Source organism: Rhinatrema bivittatum, chromosome 5, assembly GCF_901001135.1.
Source record: "Rhinatrema bivittatum chromosome 5, aRhiBiv1.1, whole genome shotgun sequence".
NCBI lineage: Eukaryota > Metazoa > Chordata > Amphibia > Gymnophiona > Rhinatrematidae > Rhinatrema > Rhinatrema bivittatum.
This window is the reverse complement of record NC_042619.1, coordinates 12,866,440-12,886,917: the sequence shown is the minus strand read 5'-3', so window position 1 is coordinate 12,886,917 and position 20,478 is coordinate 12,866,440. Positions and strand designations below refer to the sequence as shown.

The 20,478-nt window shown below is 46.8% G+C and overlaps 1 protein-coding gene across 6 annotated transcripts in view; it reads left to right on the top strand.

Annotated features, from left to right (window-relative positions):
* The window catches only part of NUMA1 (nuclear mitotic apparatus protein 1), a 503,280-nt gene that overhangs the window by 357,070 nt on the left and 125,732 nt on the right, over positions 1-20,478 (top strand). For all 6 annotated transcript variants that reach the window (XM_029602025.1, XM_029602029.1, XM_029602028.1 and 3 more), the window contains 2 exons: positions 2,861-3,091; positions 8,946-9,118. In XM_029602025.1, coding sequence (XP_029457885.1) covers positions 2,861-3,091; positions 8,946-9,118 — 404 coding nt within the window. The remainder of the gene's footprint in view (positions 1-2,860; positions 3,092-8,945; positions 9,119-20,478) is intronic.

The following is a 20,478-nucleotide window of genomic DNA, read 5'->3' as shown; positions in this document are numbered from 1 at the left end:
ATGATGCAGGGTTACTGGTCCCCAGCCCAGTCACGATGGCACATCAATCGTCTGGAAGCTCTTGCAATACGCCTGGCCCTCAAGGCTTTTCTGCCGCTAATCCGCCGCAAGGCAGTGCGCGTCCTCTCAGACAACTCCTCCACGGTAGCCTACATCAATCGTCGGGAGGGTACCAGGAGTCGTCTGGTAGCATTGGAGGCCAGCAAGCTCTTTGCCTGGGTGGAACAGCACCTGGATCGTCTAGCGGCCTCCCATATAGTGGGCAAGGAGAACGTACAAGCCAACTTCCTCAGTCGACAACGCCTCGATACCAGCGAATGGAAGTTGTCCAATGGAGCGATGGATCTGATTGTTCGCAGGTGGGGTCCTCCTCATCTGGACCTGATGGCAACCTTGGGCAATGCCAAGGCTCCCAGATTCTTCAGTCGTTGGAGGGAGCATTGCTCGGAAGGAGTGGATGCTCTGGTCCTCCCTTGGCCTCGCGACGTTCTCCTCCACGTGTTTCCTCCGTGGCCTCTAGTGGGAAAAATTCTCAGATGAATAGAGCTGCACCGGGGGCTGGTCATTCTTGTAGCACCCGAGTGGCCCCGCAGGCCATGGTTCGCGGATCTGGTAAATCTGGCGATGGACGGTCCTCTTCACCTCGGCCATCTCCCCTGCCTCCTTCGGCAGGGTCCCGTATTTTTCAACTAGGCGGATTGCTTCTGTCTAGCGGCATGGCTTTTGAACGGCGAAGATTGAGGAAAAAGGGCTATAAAGAAGAAGTGATATCCACTCTGCTTTGGGCTCGTAAGCAGTCTACCTCTCTAGCCTATGTCCGTGTATGGAAACTTTTTGAAAATGCCTGTGCAGAATCGGGTACCTCTGCTCGTTCGCCATCTTTTTCTATGATTCGCTCGTTCCTTCAAAAGGGACTCTCCAAGGGTCTTTCATTCAGTTCTTTGCTTGTTCAAGTATCCGCCCTCGGTTCCCTCTTGGGCACCATCGAAGGTCATGCGGTGGCCTCTCACCCGGATGTCGTCCGTTTCCTCAAGGGCGCCAAGCATTTGAAGCTGCCCGTCCGGGCCACTTGTCCTTTGTGGAGTCTTAACTTATTTCTTTGGACTCTGTGTGCGGCGCCGTTCGAACCTCTCTGTCAGGCTACCCTTAAGGATTTGACACTCAAGACAGTTTTCCTGGTCTCTATCTGCTCTGCCAGACGGGTGTTGGAGATTAAAGCATTATCCTGTCAGGAGCCTTTTCTGCGGTTCTCTAATTCGGGGGTATCTCTTAGGACCGTTCCTTCTTTCTTGCCGAAGGTTGTTTCTTCCTTTCATGTCAATCAGTCGGTAGAGCTTCCTGCATTCTCTCCTGAGGATATAGCGGGCCCCGTTGGAAGTGATCTTCGCCGCCTTGATGTGAAACACATTTTACTCAGTTACCTTCAGGTTACTAATGACTTCTGGGTCTCAGACCATCTCTTCGTCCTGTGGAGTGGACCAAATAGGGGTAACCAAGCCTCTAAGACTACGATCGCTCGATGGTTGAAGGAGGCGATTTCCTCTGCTTATATCTGTCAGGGTCGGGCAGTTCCGAAGGGCCTGAAGGTGCATTCCTAGCATTCTCAAGCTACTTCCTGGGCGGAGAGTCAGGCAGTCTCTCCGCAGAAAATATGCAGGGCCGCCACGTGGAAATCCCTGCAAACCTTTGCTCGTCGTCATCGCCTGGATGTACAGGCGCCAGTGTTCGGTTACTTTGGGCGACATCTTCTTCGAGCGGGACTGTCTCTGTCCCACCCTTTGTAGGGAAGCTTTGGTACATCCCACAGTCTGGACTGATCCGGGTATGTACAGGGAAAGGAAAATTAGTTCTTACCTGTTAATTTTTGTTCCTGTAGTACCACGGATCAGTCCAGACGCCCTCCCATGTTTTCCTCGGTCTGTCTGCTCAAACTACTTTCTGTTTTCTCCTTCTTTTAGGAGTGTCTCTGCACGGCTCTCTTGAATTTTCATTGAAGGCACTGGAAGCATTGATTTATGATGATCAGGGGTAATCATGCAAGAGCGATTAGTTACACAGTTCATGCAATTGTTCTATTGTTTGATTGTTCAATGACTTTAGTAGTTATATTATTACTTGCTTGACCTTAAGCCTTTTGCTGCTTTGACAATGGTTATACTGAAGGGACGCAGGGTAGGCTCTGTCCTGATACAGGATACCCTTTCAGTTTTGGTCTGTCTCCATCTGCTGGACAGGAGGCTCAACCCACGGTCTGGACTGATCCGTGGTACTACAGGAACGAAATTAACAGGTAAGAACTAATTTTTCCTTTCTTCTTGTTTTCCTGCATGCCGTCTGGGAGGGGCTGGATCAAGAAACAAAGGGCTGCTTTCTGAATGTGATTCAGCACAGCTGTAAGGCAGTAAATCTTCAGGCAGCATGCAGCCTCCAGATGTTTGCCCCCCCCAGGCACAGGCTTTGTGTGACTATCAATAAATTCAGGCCTGCCTCCTATCACAAAATTATCCTTTTTTAAAATCCTCCCACCTCAGATGGCATGTCCAGACAAGGCACCCCCTTCGTTGAAGCTCCCCATAGCCAGGAGGCTTGAAGGGGAAGTCTCCTTCAAAACTGTCCCTCAGTTCTACTACTGCAGAAGACGCATTCAGCTTCCTACCACTTTTGGGATTGAGAATATTGTCTCAACAATGTACCTGTCTCCCCAATAGGCACAAGACTCTCACAAGCCTTGCGCATCTTCATGCACCGCATCCAAAGTCGTCCTTGCAGACTAAATCTTTTTCTCTTTTTTTTTTTTTTTTTTTTTTTTGTGTTTATTTTGGCTTGATTTCCTCTCACCTTGATTCTTCTTCCTGTACAGATGGAGAAGGCAAAGACTCATTATGATGCAAAGAAGCAGCAGACTGAGGAACTGAGTGAGGAGCTGCTGTCCAAAGAGAAGGACCAGGATCTGCTGAAGAAGGAGAACTCTGAACTCAAGCTGGAGACCGAGCGCCTGAACAAAGACCTGCAGCATTCCCTGCTGCAGGCCAAAGAGGCGGACATCAGCTGCAAGAACCTGTCTGCCCAGGTGCGCACCCTGCAAACACAGGTATGTAATCCAAGCTGCCTTTTATCTTTTTAAATTAAACCACCATTTTCTCCATGGACAAGCAGGGACATAAGTCTCTTAAATGAATGGGCAACGTCATCTGCCAATGCAGAGATGAAAAAGCGCTCTCTCTGCTTAGAAAGACCAAGAAATTATTTTTAATCATACATGGGAATTCCCGGGCATCTGTGGCTGGGCGAGTCTCCTCAGTCTTTCTTCTGCTTGGGCAAAAGGACATTTTTATTTGCGGTACTAGCCACTGATCTTTTTGGGTTGGTTGTTTTGGGGTTTTTTTGTGTGTAAGTATCATTTGCTTATTTTTCTTCTTGTTAATTTTTGTGAGTCTCAAACAAATATTTACTATAGAAATTTTCTTAAATTCTTAAAATTGAATTTGATTTGGCTTCTTCCTTTTCCCTATGGCAGACAAGAAACTGGGTTTCAGAAAGATGTTAAATGTTCTTCTAAAATGTCCATTCTGGATCTTCATAACCGCTGCTTACGCTGCCTAGCATTATCACATATAGTACCTAATTGTGCTATCTGCACCTATATTTCTCTGAGGATAGCAGGATGGCAGTCCTCACACATGCATGACTTCATCGGTTCCCTGTATGTACCCAGATCAGTCCAGACTCCTGGGTTTTGCCTCCCTGCCAGCAGATGGAGACAGAGAAAGCTTCACAGACACTGTACACTACCCAGTGTGCCACTGGCAGTCTGGAGAGAGAGCGCAAAACAAGATTAAAAGACAAATTTCTGGATCCTTCCAGGGGGTTGTGAAGTCCAGGTTTGAGGCAGACAAGCAGGGGATTTGTGACCCTTCTGTTAGTTTGGCCCGGAGGTCCGTGGCGTGGACATCTGGTGGTCCAGATCCCTCATACCCCCATGAGACAGCGGTGGAATATGCTGGCAGTTCTGCACTGCAAGACCAGTGGAGTAGGGAATTATCCCTTCTATATGGTTTGTCCTGGGCTGGGGTTGCTAGTTTGGTGACAGGAGACTGATATAGCCGGTGGTCTGGCTTTTTTCTGATCTGCCATGTGGCCTGCGCTCCTGGAACCAGAACCTCTGCACCAAAGGAAAGTATTGATTTCTATGTATCTTTATTTGTTCTCAGAGTAAAAAGAAAAAAAAAAAGAGCAAGGAACTAGTTAGAGGAATCTGTGCAGCAGCAGGATTCTGGGGGGGCGGGGATGGTGAGGAAGCTACCTTAGCAGCTTGGGGAGCTCAGCGATGAGGTTTTTCAGCAGCTCCTCTTCCTGTGGAGGAGACCGGGTGTTGGCTTCATGGCGCTGAGGGACTGTTCTCCTGCTTGCCGTTAAGGTGCTGGTGGTGCCACAGGCACAGGGAGGAACAACGTGTGCATGTGGCAAAAGCAGCATGGCGTTCGGGGGGGGGGGGGTCTGCATCGAGCATGACTGCATTGGTAGAACAAGCCTTGTGGGTGACGGGGTCTAGTGCTAAGGCTTTACTCGTCAGCATGGAAACGGCAGTTCCCTATACGTACTTGGATCAGTCCAGACCATTGGTTGAGCCTCCTGTCCAGCAGATGAAGACAGACCAAAACTGAAAGGGTATCCTGTATCAAGACAGAGCCTACCCTGCATCCCTTCAGAATTCGTCTGTCTCCAGCAGATGCAGGCAGCTGAACCTGCGGTTCCCCTTCTTCACTTGAATTTCTTTTCCCTGTGGGGTTTTTCTACCATTTTTTGGCAGGATCAAGAAAGGCCTAGATTTGAGCGTGTACGTCTGCAACCTAGACTTGAGCGTGTATTTGCGCAGGTACTTGTGCTCATAAGGCCGCAACCTAGACTGGAGCACATGTTTGCGCAGGTACTTATGCGTGTAAAACAAGCACCTGCAGACCTTTCTGTAGGGGCACCCAGAGAAGGCAAAGCAACCTACTTTGTAGGGATTGTGTTCTCTGGCCTCCAATTTGTCAATCTCGGCGGGCAGATGCTGAAATGGTCACCATTGACGCCAGCCTCTCCAGATGAAGGTTGGTGTGGCAAGATCAGTCAGCACAGTGGTCAAAACAGGAGGCCTCATGATCTATCAAGCAGTTAGATTTATTTATTTATTTATTTATTTATTTAGTGCTTTTATATACCGACATTCATGATACAGATCATATCATATCGGTTTACATGGAACATAGGGAATAACATTAACATAACCAAGAAGAAGCGAAAGTTACAATAAAACAGAGGTACTCAAAACTGGGAATAAGAGGAACCAATGGCAGAGGAACTCTGAACTAAACCATATCAATACAACAATATTTACAATAGCGTTAGTCAAGAACGGGGCATTTCTAGTTGCTTGCCTGTCTCCCATGGTTACACAGCCACCCAGTATAGATCCTATCAGACAGTGTGACGACTGTGGCCTCATCTGTCAAGGCAGAACCAAGAATCAAGCAGTGGCTCGAGAGGCCTAGGAGTTAATTCTCTGGGCAAAGCAGTACTTGGAGCGACTGGCAACATGTCACATCGCCGGAGTGAAGAACATTCAGGTGGATTTTCTCAGTTGGATAAAGTTAGACCCCTGGGGAATGGGAGCTGTCAGAGGCAGCAATGTCTCATTCACGGAAGATGGGGGGTGTCCCGACCAAAGAGAACACCAAAGCATTGTGGTTTCACAGCTGCTGATATTGAAGGAATCTGAGCTCTGGTGCTGCCATGGACTCAAGGGATTCTTCTTTGTCTTGTCCTCCTCTGGTGGACAAGGGATTATGGCAGATAGAGAAACATCTGGGCAACGTGATCTGCTAGCTCCAGAGTGGCCACATATACCATGCTTCCCAGATCTGATCAACATGGCCATAGATGGGCCCCTGAGGTTCGGATATCTGACTCTCATCTACCAGGGCCCAATATTTTCGGATCAGGCGGTTCACTTCTGTGTCACGACTTTTCTTCTGAGAGGAGATAACTGAGATGGAAGGGCTATTGCAAAGTGGTTATGTCTACCTTATTGCAGGCTAGGCTACCTTCTGCATCCTTGATGTATATGTGAATTTGGAGGATCTTAGAGTCTTAGTCTCTGTTGGCGGATTGTGGCCTTAGCCTGTTGCAGATTTTGGCTTCTCTACAGAAAGGTTCTGGTCAAGGGACTGGCCTTTAACTCTCTGAGAGTCCAGGTAGCAACACTGGGCTGTCTCCGGGGTAAGATGCAAGAGTATCCTCTGTCTGCACATCCAGATGTTCTATGGTCCCTTTTGGAAGCTAAGAATTTGCATCCTCAGGTGTGGAATGTTTGTCCATTTTGGACATGGGAGAATGTAACTTTGCATATCTTTTAAGGCTAGTGAGGGATTGGTTATACGGGGGCTCCCTTTTTACTGCTGTTGACAGTGATAAGATGATTGTCCATAATCTTGATTTGTGTTATGTTTTACATGCTTCTTTCAAACGCCTTCCTTCTGCTCTAGCTTCTAATCTGTTGGTAACTCCTCTTAGGCGTGGAAGACTTTGATGAAAAGATTGCAGTTATCTGCTTCTTGCACGCCCTTTTTTACCCATAAAGGGGAATTTAGATTTTCCGCCTGGTTCCCCGTCAAAATTTCTTTTTGGATTGAGCAGGGCATTACTCATCTCCAACAGGTTTTAACTGGAAGTGGTACTATTCTGTCATTTTTGGAATTATAAACCCAGTTTGGGTTGAAGGCTTTCATTTTTTTTTTTCATATGCACAGCTGCGTTGTCATATTCAGTCCTTACGTACAGAGGACTTGGCTTTAGCTGTGGTAAATAAATTGGATGATTTTTTTTTTCATTGTGAATGTCATAAATTATCCCTTTTTCAGATTCAGAAGGAATGGCAATGTTTGGAGCAACATGATTGGGTCCCTGTCCTCTTGGAGAGATGGCGCTCAGATAGTGGGTTTATGTTGACCTGTAAATCTTTACTTTTCTGTTTTTGGAGGCGGGGGGGTGAAGCAAGTGTCCGCTAGTAGTTATTTGCAGGAAATGCAATTTAAGTTTCTCCATAGAACATTTTTTCCCAAATATTAGCTTATAAAGCTAAGCTTGCATCTATGGATCTATGTTTAAAGTGTTCTTCAGAAAGGGATTCTGTTGCTCATGCTTCTTGGTATTGCTCGATCACTTCTCAGTCTTGGCAGAGGATACTTACTTATATTAATAATTTGTTAGGTGGCAACCTTCCTCCAATGCCAGAGCTCATTTTATTTCAAATGGATCTATCTAAAAATGTCGGAAAGATAGCGAGAGGCTTCTGGTTAAGAAATTTCTTGTTCAAGGTAAATATTCTATCTTGCTGGTTTGTAAGGAGTCCCTTGCACCATCTTTTTGGCACTGGAGAAATGAAATTCATAAAATTATGGTTATGGAATCTTTAGCAGCTCATTCCTCTTTTCCCGCTAAGATGAAGTTCCTAAAAGTTTGGGATTTATATTTGTACATTCTTTCTAGTAGAGCTAGAAGTCATGTTTTGGATACCTTATAGGAGCCGCCTTATATGTTGTGTATGTATTGATTTGCCCATTTTGATAGGGGAGGGGGGGTGGGGGATTTTTGAAGGGTCTGAGGGGATCTGCTTCTACTTTGCTTTGTTTTGATTTGATGTACCAGAGTACGACATCAGGCCTATTAGCTGGAATGAGATCTTTCTTTATAGTGGGCATGGGTGGTTGCAGAAATAGACACCTTTTTCCTCTTTTGTAGTGTTTATAAGATTGTTATAGTGTTAATAAAAATATTTCCATTAAGACCTTTTTGAATTTTTGAGAGTCCTTTTCTAGTCATAAACTACGTAACACAAAATTCTATATAATAAGGCCGAGATAAGAGAAATTGATTTCTCTTGTTCTTTCGAGCCTAATAATTTTTGGTGAAGGTGTTTATGGGTTTTTTATTCTTATTTCATGAGGGGTCTATCTGTGTTCTGCATTTGTGACTAAGGTATTCTGCTAGCATTTAGTTTCTGTGTAAGTAGCTATGGCAGTCTGACTTGTTCTGTTTTCCTAATAGGAAGGGTATTGGTGTTTTAGGGCCTGGGGTAATATTTTTAGTATTAGTAGAATTGTTAATGTTTGTGTGCTGGTAACACTTTTCTGGTATGGGAGGTTTACTATATTGTAATTCCATTTACTCATGGCGTTTTGAGGGCCAAACCTACAACCAATGTGCTTTACAATAGGCCTAATTCCATATGGATTCCAAGTGACTTCTTCAGGGTTTTCTGTTTGGCCAAAGCAGTGCATGTAAATATAATACACATATTGAAAGTGATATTCTTATCTCAGAAGACTGTACTTTGAATGCCATTTTTCATATAAAATCTCCGTTTTTGGTTTGGGGAAGTAATTAATAAATTTTAAAATAAATACATGATTTTTAATTCTGTGTGGGTAAAAGCCGGCAGTGATGCACAAGGTTTGCCTAGGGCACCTATACCCTTGTACCAGCCCTGATTGTATCACACACAGTCTCCCACCATTCACCCATCTCCCAAATCTCCAAGGGGGAAGATGCTGGGGAAGACTGGGAGGCAAGTGGTAGGGTTCCTGGGAGGGTGGTAGATTTGCCAGCTCCCTTGAAATATGATCACTTGCCACTCTGGGAATCCTGATCCCTGCCTTCCCCAACATATGAAATCACTGAGAGGGCCAGACTCCAAAGGGGAGTCCCCTGGCCCCTTCCAGTAATTTAGACCTGTGCTGCTCCTTTGGGTGGGCACCATCTCATTCCTTGCCTGGGGCAGCAGATTGTCTTGAGCCACCTCTGCTTGTATCATTATTGGTTTTGGAGAAAACTAGATTGTTTATAGGTGGTTTGAGGCCTTTCAGTTTTAATTTTTTTGGTTCACTCTTCTTTCTTTTGGACAGTTGGAGTTTGCAGATCGACAGCTGCGGGAGTTGGGCAAGCACCAGTTGGCTACTGATACGCTGAAGAGTCGAGATACAGTGTCTGTACCTCAGCCTTCCAGAGTCTTGTCTGATATAAGCACAGACAGCCTGAACCTAAGTGAAGATGAAGGACTCACACTTAATTCAACCAGGTACAGAGGTGGGGCCAAAAGCGGGCATGGGCTTGGTTGGCCCTGCAGCAGAGGCTCGAGTAGCTTATTACTTCTGCTTATTCTTCTATGATGCTTGGCAGAGGTTGGGTGCAAGACAAAAGCAGGCAGAAGACACAAGTGAAGGCAGGTCCATGGCTCTGAAATCAGCCTGAACTCAGACTCACTCTTCTGTTTGTATAGTATATTAGGACAAAAGCCATCACACCTTTTATACTTTACCAACACGGGTCACACCTCCCAGGGAAGGTAGAGTGTAACAAGGGCAAGAAAAACCACATATTAAAACTCAATAACCAAGTAATCCCAGGCACCATCAAAGGGTCACAAGATTGGGACAAAAACATCAGACAATAAGTAGAAAACAAAGATCAATTTACTTAAGGAAAGATTTGCTGTAAAAGCATAATGTAACCTCAATGGTAAACAAAATAGCTTTTTCTATGTTACCTAGTCATGTAGTAAAGTGTCTTGTAAAATTTTGAAAGTGTAAAGTATTTTCAGCTCTGTAACGCTTCCTAACTCTGTCCCATAATTGTATTCTGCCTCCTTCCTTCTTGTCCTAGAGGTTGTAACTGACCATTTCAGAGAGACTGCATGTACATATTCATAGCATAACTTCTCCATTTGTTGCACTGTTATGTTCTATCTTGTTTTTGTAGTGTTTAAAAAGAAAAAGAAACTTGTTTTCTGAGATTCATGCAGTGGTGGTTGGTAAGAGTTTTTAAACTGAGTAGACAAAGTACATTTTTGTAGGTGGGGCACAGTGATGTGTACCCCCCCAGCGGGGATCTTCATTCCCACCTACTCCTCAGTCTCTGATTGTGGGGGCAGGTGTTAGATGGATTCTGGCATGCAGGTCTCATGTTTTTGCTCACAGCTAAACTGGCCTGTAAATGGGGAAGTACCTGGAGGAAGAACTTAAAGGATGGGAGAACGAGAGAGATGTGGATCAACAGTGGACCAATCTAAAAGGAGCAATCACCAAGGCAACTGCTCTATATGTTAGAAATGTAAAGAAAAGCAAAAGAAAATTGAAACCTATCTGGTTCTCAAAGGAGGTGGCTGACAAAATTAAAGCTAAAAGAACAGCATTCAAGAAATATAAAAGATCCCAAAGGGAGGAGCACAAAGAAGAATATTTGTATCAACTGAGGGAGACAAAGAAATTAATCAAGTTGGCAAAAAGTCAAGCGGAAGAGAGGATTGCCAAGGAGATAAAAAATGGTGACAAAACATTTTTCAGATACATCAGCGAAAAGAGAAAGGTCCAAAGTGGTATAGTGAAATTGAAAGGTGGTAATGATCAATGTGTGGAGAGAGACGAAGAAATGGCAGAAATATTAAACGAATACTTCAGCTCTGTGTTCACTAAAGAAGACCCTGGAGAAGGACCATCTCTACACAACAAGAAACTGGAGGGAAGTGGAATGGATGAAAATCCTTTTACAGTAGAAAATGTGTGGGAAGAGCTAAAGAACCTGAAAGTGGACAAAGCCATGGGGCCTGATGGGATTCATCCAAGGATATTGAGGGAGCTCAGAGATGTTCTGGCAGCTCCGCTGTGTGACCTGTTCAATAGATCCCTAGAAACGGGAGTGGTGCCGAGAGATTGGAGAAGAGCGGTGGTGGTCCCGCTTCACAAGAGTGGGAACAGGGAGGAGGCTGGCAACTACAGACCGGTTAGCCTCACTTCGGTGGTGGGAAAAGTAATGGAGTCACTGCTGAAAGAGAGAATAGTGAACTATCTACAGTCCGGAGAATTGATGGACCAGAGGCAACATGGATTCACCAGGGGAAGATCCTGTCAGACAAATCTGATTAACTTTTTTGACTGGGTAACCAAGGAATTGGATCGAGGAAGAGCACTCGATATCATATACTTGGATTTAAGCAAAGCTTTTGATACGGTTCCGCACAGGAGACTGGTGAATAAAACGAGAAGCTTAGGAGTGAGGGCCGAGGTGGTGACCTGGATTGCAAATTGGCTGACGGACAGAAGACAATGTGTGATGGTAAATGGAACCTTCTCTGAAGAGAGAGCGGTTTTAAGTGGTGTACCGCAAGGATCGGTGTTGGGACCGGTCCTGTTCAATATCTTTGTGAGCGACATTGCGGACGGGATAGAAGGTAAGGTTTGTCTTTTTGCGGATGACACGAAGATCAGCAACAGAGTGGACACGCCGGAAGGAGTGGAGAGAATGAGACGGGATCTAAGGAAACTGGAAGAGTGGTCGAAGATATGGCAGCTGAGATTCAATGCCAAGAAGTGCAAAGTCATGCATATGGGGAGTGGAAATCCGAATGAACTGTATTCGATGGGGGGGGAAGGCTGATGTGCACGGAGCAGGAGAGGGACCTTGGGGTGATAGTGTCTAATGATATGAAGTCTGCGAAACAATGCGACAAGGCGATAGCAAAAGCCAGAAGAATGCTGGGCTGCATAGAGAGAGGAATATCGAGTAAGAAAAGGGAAGTGATTATTCCCTTGTACAGGTCCTTGGTGAAGCCTCACCTGGAGTACTGTGTTCAGTTCTGGAGACCGTATCTACAAAAAGACAAAGACAAGATGGAAGCGGTACAGAGAAGGGCGACCAGGAAGGTGGAGGATCTTCATCGCATGACGTACGAGGAGAGATTGAAGAATCTAAATATGTACACCCTGGAGGAAAGGAGGAGCAGAGGTGATATGATACAGACTTTCAGATACTTGAAAGGTTTTAATGATCCAAAGACAACGACAAACCTTTTCCGTAGGAAAAAAATCAGCAGAACCAGGGGTCACGATTTGAAGCTCCAGGGAGGAAGATTCAGAACCAATGTCAGGAAGTATTTCTTCACGGAGAAGGGTGGTGGACGCCTGGAATGCCCTTCCGGAGGATGTGGTGAAGACCAGAACTGTGAAGGACTTCAAAGGGGCGTGGGATAAACACTGTGGATCCATAAAGTCAAGAGGCCGCCAATGAAGAGTGGGTGACTCGCCAGAATGATAGCTACTGCCTGGAGACAATACCCTTATTCAATAAACATACTCATGCTTACTGTGACTCCAACATCGCTCTAAGCTTCAACAGCAAGAGGAAATGTGGAAAAAAGGATTTACACTCACAAAGAGGGGAGTAGCTGGCTTGTTACGGCGGTTACTACCCCAAACCAAATAAGCCTGATACTTCACTTTCAATGCATATACAGCATAGTTCTCTGCTTCAACGGCAGGGGAGAAGAAAAAAGGGTTCGCACTCACAAAGTGGGGAGTAGCTGGCTTGTTACGGCGGTTACTACCCCAAACCAAATGTGTCCGATACTTCACTTTCAATGCATATCCAGCATGGCTCTCTGCTTCAACGGCATGGGAGAAGACTGATACATCACACATTTCCAGCATAGCTCCCTGCTTCAACAGCAGGGGAGAAGAAAAACAACCAATAAGGACTGTATAACATAGTCTGGGTAAAACAAATAAGCATGGGTGTAGCTTGCTTATTGCGGCGGTTACTACCCCTACTACCCCTAACTAATCAAGCTAGATATTTCACTTGGATGCAGCTCCATCACTGCTCTCTACATTAATGGTGGGGGTGGAAGGGAAATAGAACCAAGAGCTAAGAGAAACAGATAAGTATGAGAGAAAAAATGTGTGAAGCTTGCTGGGCAGACTGGATGGGCCGTTTGGTCTTCTTCTGCCGTCATTTCTATGTTTCTATAAAGAGGGAGCTACCATGTATTATCTGGTTTGGGTCTTGAGCTTTTCCTGTGCAGGCTGCCAGAGTAATAGTCTGGCCCTAAGGGATTTGCAAACAAGGAGCAGGAAGCTTGTACCAATGTAACAAAGGAAAATTTTGTTCCTGTAATACCACAGATCAGTTCAGACTCCTGGGTTTTGCCTCCCAGCCAGCAGATGAAGACAGAGAAAAAAAGTTTCACTGATGCTGCATATAACCTAGTGTGCTACCTGTAGTCTCTCAGTATTAACCTGAACCCAAGCCAAGATATGATTAAATAGAAGCACTAATAACTAAGACTCCAAAACCTCTTCAACAAGCAGGGGAAAGGTGAAGCTTCAAAGGTGGAAATCCCTTCCAACAGTATCAACTCTGCATTATACACTAAATATCAGTACGAGCAGACTCCTCCAATGGGTGGGGCTCTGGACTGATCTGTAGTATTACAGGAATGCGAATTGGCAGATAGCCAATTTTTCTTTCCTGTTCATACCCATCTCAGTCCAGATTCCTGGTATGTACCCAAGCTTCCCTGCACAGGGTGGGACAGAGATGGTCCCGCTCTCATAACACACTTGCCAAAGACTATAGAATCTGAAGCCCGGACATCCAAACAATGTCAAAAACGTGCAATGATTTCCATGTAGCCTCCCAACAAATCTCTTGCAGGGACACCTGTTGACATACTGCCCAAGAAGTTGCCTGAGAGCGAATCGAGTGATCCCTCAAACCTTCCTTCTAGTGCGATGCGACACTTTCAAATGTAAGCAGAGGAAATAGCTTCTTTTAGCCATCAGACACTTGTAGCTTTAGGCGCTTTATGTCCTTTCTTCAGACCATTCCAAAACAAAGAGAAGATGTGACAAACGGAAACTATTAGTAACTCTGAGGTACCTCAACAATGCCAGGCATACATCCAGCACCCGAAGTTCCTTCGTGTGAGGAGGCGCAAATGAAGGCAAATCCAGGAAGCTGGAAGCTCCACCATTCAATTAAGTTGGAATGCAGAAACAACCTTTCCTGAACATACCCAGATCAGTCCAGACCAGTGGGTTATTTATGCCTTCCAGCAGATGGAGTCAGAGAACAAACTTTGAAGCACTGCTACATAACTGACAGTGACACCTCTGCAGTCTCTCAGTATTTCTCTGACTCCAGCAGATGGTAGAGCTGCACCTGCAGGCTGTGATTTAAAAAAAAAAAAAAAAAAAAAAAGGAAAAATTTTTGTTACAGTAGTTTTAGGTTCTAGATCATGGACGCTCCCTGAGGTGCCAGGCATCTTCGTGGGCCATCCCTCAGGTGGAGCCGGGCCACCGGGGGGTTGGATACCCCTGACTGAGTTCACCCACAGCGTACAGGACAGTCCAATAGCCAGGGGCCCTGGCTCCCTCGACCCTCCGAAGCACCCTCTTGGCCTTCTTCCTCTGGACAGGGAAGTACCCACTTAATAAAGTTTCTTTAAGTTCCTTGTTTAAAATAAAAAATAGAAACAGTAGCATACAAGAAGCAGAAGAGCAGAGCTTAGCAGGAACTTCAGTGGGGAGGGCCTAATCAACAGGAGCTGTTGGTCAGGGTCGGGAGGTGCAGGACTGAGCGGTGGTCTCCTGGCTGTTAACCCGGGCACCAGGGGTTCGCAGTTGATTGTGATGCGAGTGCCGGGAGGGAACCACAGTGCTTCGTTCCTTGTGTAGTCCTGTACTCTTGTGGGACTGACTGGACGTCATTATTCCTGGGAGCTCCCTGGTGGGGACTACATCCATTCCCACTGGCGGCTCAGTGGGCTCGAGTCTGGTGCACGTCGCCGCACAGGAGGCCTTGTAGGGGAGTGCTGCGGAGTGTGATTGGGAGACTAAAATGGCCACCTGCTGCGCGCGTCTGAACTCTCATTCCATCTGCCCGGAGTGCGTTTCGGGGCAGAAGGCCCCTCGAGCTGCGCAGGAAATTGCGGCAGGAGGTCAGAAGGGTCTGTTCCCATTGCGCCAGGGAGGCAGTGCAGGAGACTGCAGGGTGGTCAGGCGATTCTCCCCTTGCTCTTTCCCCGGTCAGGCAGGATGCCTCAGAAGGGGGGAGGGTGAGGCGACTGACAGTGCCCCGGGATCGGGGGAAGATCAATCAGGGGAATTTTCCCTGGATTTTATTCTCCTCTATAAGGCCTACCTGGCTAGAAGAAATGGAGGAAAAAGGTGGGCAGGGGATTGCCTGCGGGCCCCCATGGCTAAAAAGTCTAAAGTGGCTTCTCAGGGGACTGGCGATATTCTTCAGTGCCTGGGTTTGCGCCATGCGGTTGCAGAGGCTGGTCCCAGAGTGAGGTGAGGACTCAGGTCAATCCTAATTGGACCCCTTTGATGCAGAAGTTGACCCGGATGTGCCGCCGACCCCTAACACAGACAGAGCAAAAGATGACCCTGATCCCAATGAGTTTCAAGTCCCGGAGGAAGATGATCCGTAGATAGTGCATTTGTTTAAAAGGGATGAACTGTGCCCCCTCATCCCACAGGTGCTGGAGGAATTAGGAGTGAAGGTCACTCAGGAGGAAGAGTCTGATAATGAGGATGTTAACCCAGTCCTGGATGGGCTAAGAGGACCCATTAGTGCTTTTCCGTTGCCCCAAGAAGATCTGAAAGCTGGTTAACTGGGAGTGGGACTCCCTGAATGCTGGCCTGAAGGTGGGCAGAGTGCTGGCCAAGCTTTATCCCTTAATGGAGGACTCTCTGGAATTGCTGAGGATTCTGAAGGTAGACATGGCCATCTCGGCAGTAACCAAAAAGACGATGAACCCAGGGCCGGGGCAGCAGCCCTGAAGGATGTCCAGGATTGTAAGCTGGAGGTGCAACTTAAATGGATGTTTGAGGTCTCAGCATTGAGTCTTCGGGCAGCTGTCTGTGCCAGTTGAATGCAAAGGGCCTGTCTCTGTTGGGTTCAGAAGGGCCTGACGAGACGTCCGCGGCGGACTGCAGTGCATTGCAAGCCACGCGTCTGGAGGCAGGCAGAGTCTACGTGGCAGATACTTTGTATGATTTGGTGCGTATGTCAGTTCGCTGCATTGTCTCCTCTGTAGCGGCTCGTAGGCTGATGTGGTTATGTGACTAGTTGGCCGATTTATTGTCCAAGGTCTAGCTCTGTAATCTTTCCTTTAAAGGGAAGCTGCTGTTTGGAGCGGATCTGGATCAGTTGATGAAGGTCCTGGGGGAGACCAAGGGGAATAGATTGCCAGAGGACAGGAAGGCCCAGTAAGATGTTTCCTTCTCAGGCTTGTTTTCGGGATTCCCGTCTTTTTCGTTCTGGCAAGTCCTCGTCTGTTTCTGTCTTGAAACAGGGTGGCGGGCACCAACAGTCCTTTCGTGGAATATGCAGGTCGGGCAGAGAAAGCGTCAGGCAGGGCACTGGGAGCGGAAAATCAGCCCAATGAAGCCAGTGGTTCCCTCTCCTCCGTAGAAACTGTAGGAGGCAGCTTGTCCAGCTTCTTCGAAGAGTGGGAAAAGATTACCTCGGACCGTTGGATGCTGAAGCTGATATGAGAGGGCTACGCTCTAGATTTTTTGTGCCTGTCTCACGAGGCCTTTGTGGAGTCTCATGTGGTCTTTTGCGTCAGGCAGGAGGCAATGTTGGGAACGCTGCAAAGGCTGCTCGCCCTAAAGGCCATTGTTCCTGTCCCTCTGGAGGAGTAGGGTCAGGGAAGGTATTTAGTTTACTTTGTGGTGCTGAAAAAAGAGGGCTCCTTCCAGCCCATTATCTATTTGCAGAAAGTGAATTGGTTCCTTCAGGTTCCGCGCTATCGCTTGGAGATGCTGCTTACCATGATGGCAGAGGTCCGCAAAGGAGAATTTCTCGCCTCCCTAGACGTGACAGAAGTGTACTTGCACATCCCTATTTGACAGGAACATCAGATGTTTCTTCGCTTCTAAGTGTTGAGTCAGCATTTTCAGTTCAGAACCCTCCTATTCGGCTTGGCGACGGTGCCCTGCACGTTCACCAAGGTGATGGTGGTGGTGACTGCAGCTCTTCGCCGGGAGGGAATTTTGGTCCACCCATATCTGGATGATTTGTTGGTTCGAGTGAAGTCCAAGGAGGAATGCGAGAAGTCCATCTGAAGAGTGATGTCACCTTATAGTCTCTCGGTTGAATTATCAATGTGCACAAGAGTCAGTTGGAGCTCACTCAGTCGCTGGTTTATTTAGGGGCCCACTTCGACACTCAGAGGCAGGGTTTGTCTGGCAGCGGACCAGGTGTCTAAATTGCAGTCTCAGTTCAAGTGTCTTCTTTGTCTGGAGGTGCCCAAAATGTGGGATTATTTACAGGTCCTGGGGTCCATGGCATCCACGTTGGACTTGGTCCCGTGGACATTCACACACATGAGACCACTGCAACATGCGTTGTTGTCCAGTGGAGTCCCCTGCTCAATGGAGTTTAATCTTCCCTTGCTTCTGCTTCAGGAGTACAGGTCCAGTCTCTCATGGTGACTGTCTCATCCCAATTTAGAGAACTGGATGGATCTGGAGCCTCTGGACTGGGTGATGGTCTCCATGGACACAAGCCTCTCCGGCTGGGGAGTGATGTGCTTGAGCCGATCAATGCAATGTCTGTGGCGACCGGAGGAGAAGTTCTGGTCCATCAATCACCTCAAGACGAGGGTGGTCCCAATCGGCAGGATGGCACATCATCTCGAAAGCCTAATCGCATCGCACATAGCGGAAATAGATAACATGCAGGAGGACTTCCTCAGCAGGCAGTAATTGGATCCTGGGGAGTGGGAGTTGTCCCCGGAGGCGTGGAACCACATCTGTGCAAGGTGGGGCACTCTCCAATTCGATCTTATGGCGACACGGCTCAACTCCAAGACAGAGAGATTCTTCAGTTGCCGAAAAGAACTCTGTTCGGTGGGCCTCTGTATTCTGGTGTGCCCTTGGCTGACAAGAATTCTTCTGTACATCTTTCCTCCTTGGCCCCTCATAGGTCCTCAGGCGCATAGGATCACATCCTGGGGCCATGGTTCTAGTGGCACCGGAGTGGCTGTGGAGACTGTGGTTCGCAGATGTGGTGCAACTTGCAGTGGAAGGTCCTCTCAGTCTGACTCATCTTCCAGATCTGTTGCATCATATTTTTGGATTGGGAGGATTGCTTTTGTCTCGCGGCTTGGCTTTTGAGAAGCGGAGACTTCGATTGAAGGGTTACTCCTAACAGGCCATCTCCACTCCTCTTCAGTCCAAAAGACCGGCAACCTCTATGGTATATATTAGGGTCTGGAAACTGTTTGAAGTTTTGGTTTCTTCAGCATTGTCTAGATCCTCTGGCTGTGGAGGTGTCGCATGTGCTGGATTTCCTGCAGCAGGGGTTGTCCAAGGGTTTGGCTTACAACTCACTTTGTGTGCAGGTGGCTGCCTTGGGTGCGCTTAGAGGCAGGTTTCAGGGTAGAACTCTATTCATACGGTTGTGGTAAGGTTCCTCAAAGGGGCTAAGCTGTTACGTCCTCCAGTGCGAAAGATCTGCCCAGATTGGAGTCTCAACCTAGTACTTCGTGTCCTTTGTGTGGACCCCTCCTTTGAACCCTTGAGAAGGGCTACCCTGAAGGATTTGATTCTGAAAGCAGTCTTTTTGGTATCCATTTGTTCAGCTCGAAGGATTTCGCAACTTCAAGCTCATGTTTCGGATTTCTGGGAATGGAATCTCCTTGAGAATAGTGCCTTCCTTTGTTCCTAAGGTGGTGTCTGCCTTTCATGTTAATCAGGCGGTAGATCTTCCGGATTTTCCAGAGTTGTCGAAAGATTCTTCTCAGGATAGAGAATTAGATCTTCTGGATGTGTGGATGCTACTTCGGTTTTTGTAGGTTACTAATGCTTTTCTTCGCTCAGATCATCTATTTGTCCTCTTCAGTGGACTGAAAGGGGACAAAGCCTCTATGGCTACCATATCTCATTGGTTTAGGGAGGCCATTTGTTCGGCTTACATCTGTAAGGGACAACAAATTCCTTTCGGTTTGCGGGTACACTCCAGTAGGCAGGCTGCTTCCTGGGCTGAGTGTCAACTTCTGTTGCCATAGGAGAATTATCGGACAGCAGTATGGTCATCAATTCATACCTTTACCAGGCATTATCATCTGGATGTCGGGGCACAGGATAAATCATTCTTCGGAGAGTGTCCTGCTTGTGGATCTTTCGGGGGCCCACTAGGTTTAGGGGTGCTTGAGTACATCCCATTGGTCTGGACTGATCTGGGTATGTTCAGGAAAGGAAAACTGGTTCTTACCTGCTAATTTTCGTTCCTGTAATACCACAGATCAGTCCAGAGGCCCTCCCGTTTGATGCCGAAAGACTGGTTATTCTGCCAAGTTTTGTTGCTTAGTACAGAATTTTTCTGTTTAATAAAGAATCTTTCTCTTAGAAGGCAGTTACGGGATTCACTTTCTTGTCTTGTTTGGTTCTTGATGAATAAGGTTTATAGTATCCACCCTTTAGTTCCCTATGTCTGTGTGAAGGGGTTCCTAAAGTATCTTGGCTTGGGTACAGGTCAATACTGAGGTCCTGCAGGTTTCACTCTCAGTTAAGAAGCAGTGCTTCAAAATTTTGTTCTCTGACTCCATCTGCTGGAAGGGATGAATAACTCACTGGTCTGGACTGATCTGTGGTATTACAGGAATGAAAATTAGCAGGTAAGAACCAATTTTCCTTTGAGAGAAAGAAAGATACTGTGCACAACGAGATCCTGAAGACTGAAATCTGTAGAAAAGGATCTCTACACAACGCCAGAAGCTCAAAAGATTTTCCTAGCCAATCAGGTTGCCACCAGAAAAACCACCTTCAGGGTTAAATCCTTTATGGTATCCCTATGCAGCAGTTCAAAAGGAGCTTCACATATGCTTTTCAGAACCAAATTAAGATTCCAAGATGGGCATGTCCGCTGCACTGGAGGATGCAAATGTTTCATCCCCGAAAAAAAGCAAATTAGATTGGGGTGAGCTGCCAGTGGCATACCCTGCACTTTATCCTAAAGACAGTCCAAAGCTGCCACCTGCATTCGAAGGGAGTTAGACTAGTCCTTTTACCAGTCCCTTCTGTAGAAAGGCTAAAATTTGCAAAACTGAAGCATGAGTCTGCTGCACGCATGCCAGATACATCAGAACTCAAACACCCTCACATAGGCCAAGGATGTGGATGGTCTTCTAGCCTGCAATAAAGAGGAGATAATTTCTTTAGAATAACCTTTCTATCTCAAACGTTTCCTCTCAAAAGCCAAGCAATGAGACAGAAGTGAACCGCCTGATCCGAAAATTTCGGACCCTCGTGAAGAAGCCTTGATAGGTGACCGAAACTTAGAAACCCGTCCACTGCCATGTTGACCAGATTCACGAACCAAGGATGATTCAGCCACTCCAGGGCCACCAGAATTACCTGCCCCAGATGTAGCTATATCTGCTGAAGCAGCTTGCCCACTAGCGGCCATGGAAGAAACACACACAGCAGAATTCCTGGAGGCCACAGCAGCACTTCTTCCCAGTGCCTTCTTCCCAGTGTTTTTGCCTTCATCTGTAAAAACATGCCACCTTGATATTCTGCTGTGATGCCATTAAGTCCATTCCCCATATGATCCAAATGAGATGCATTGCTTTCTCTGATAGCTCCCAC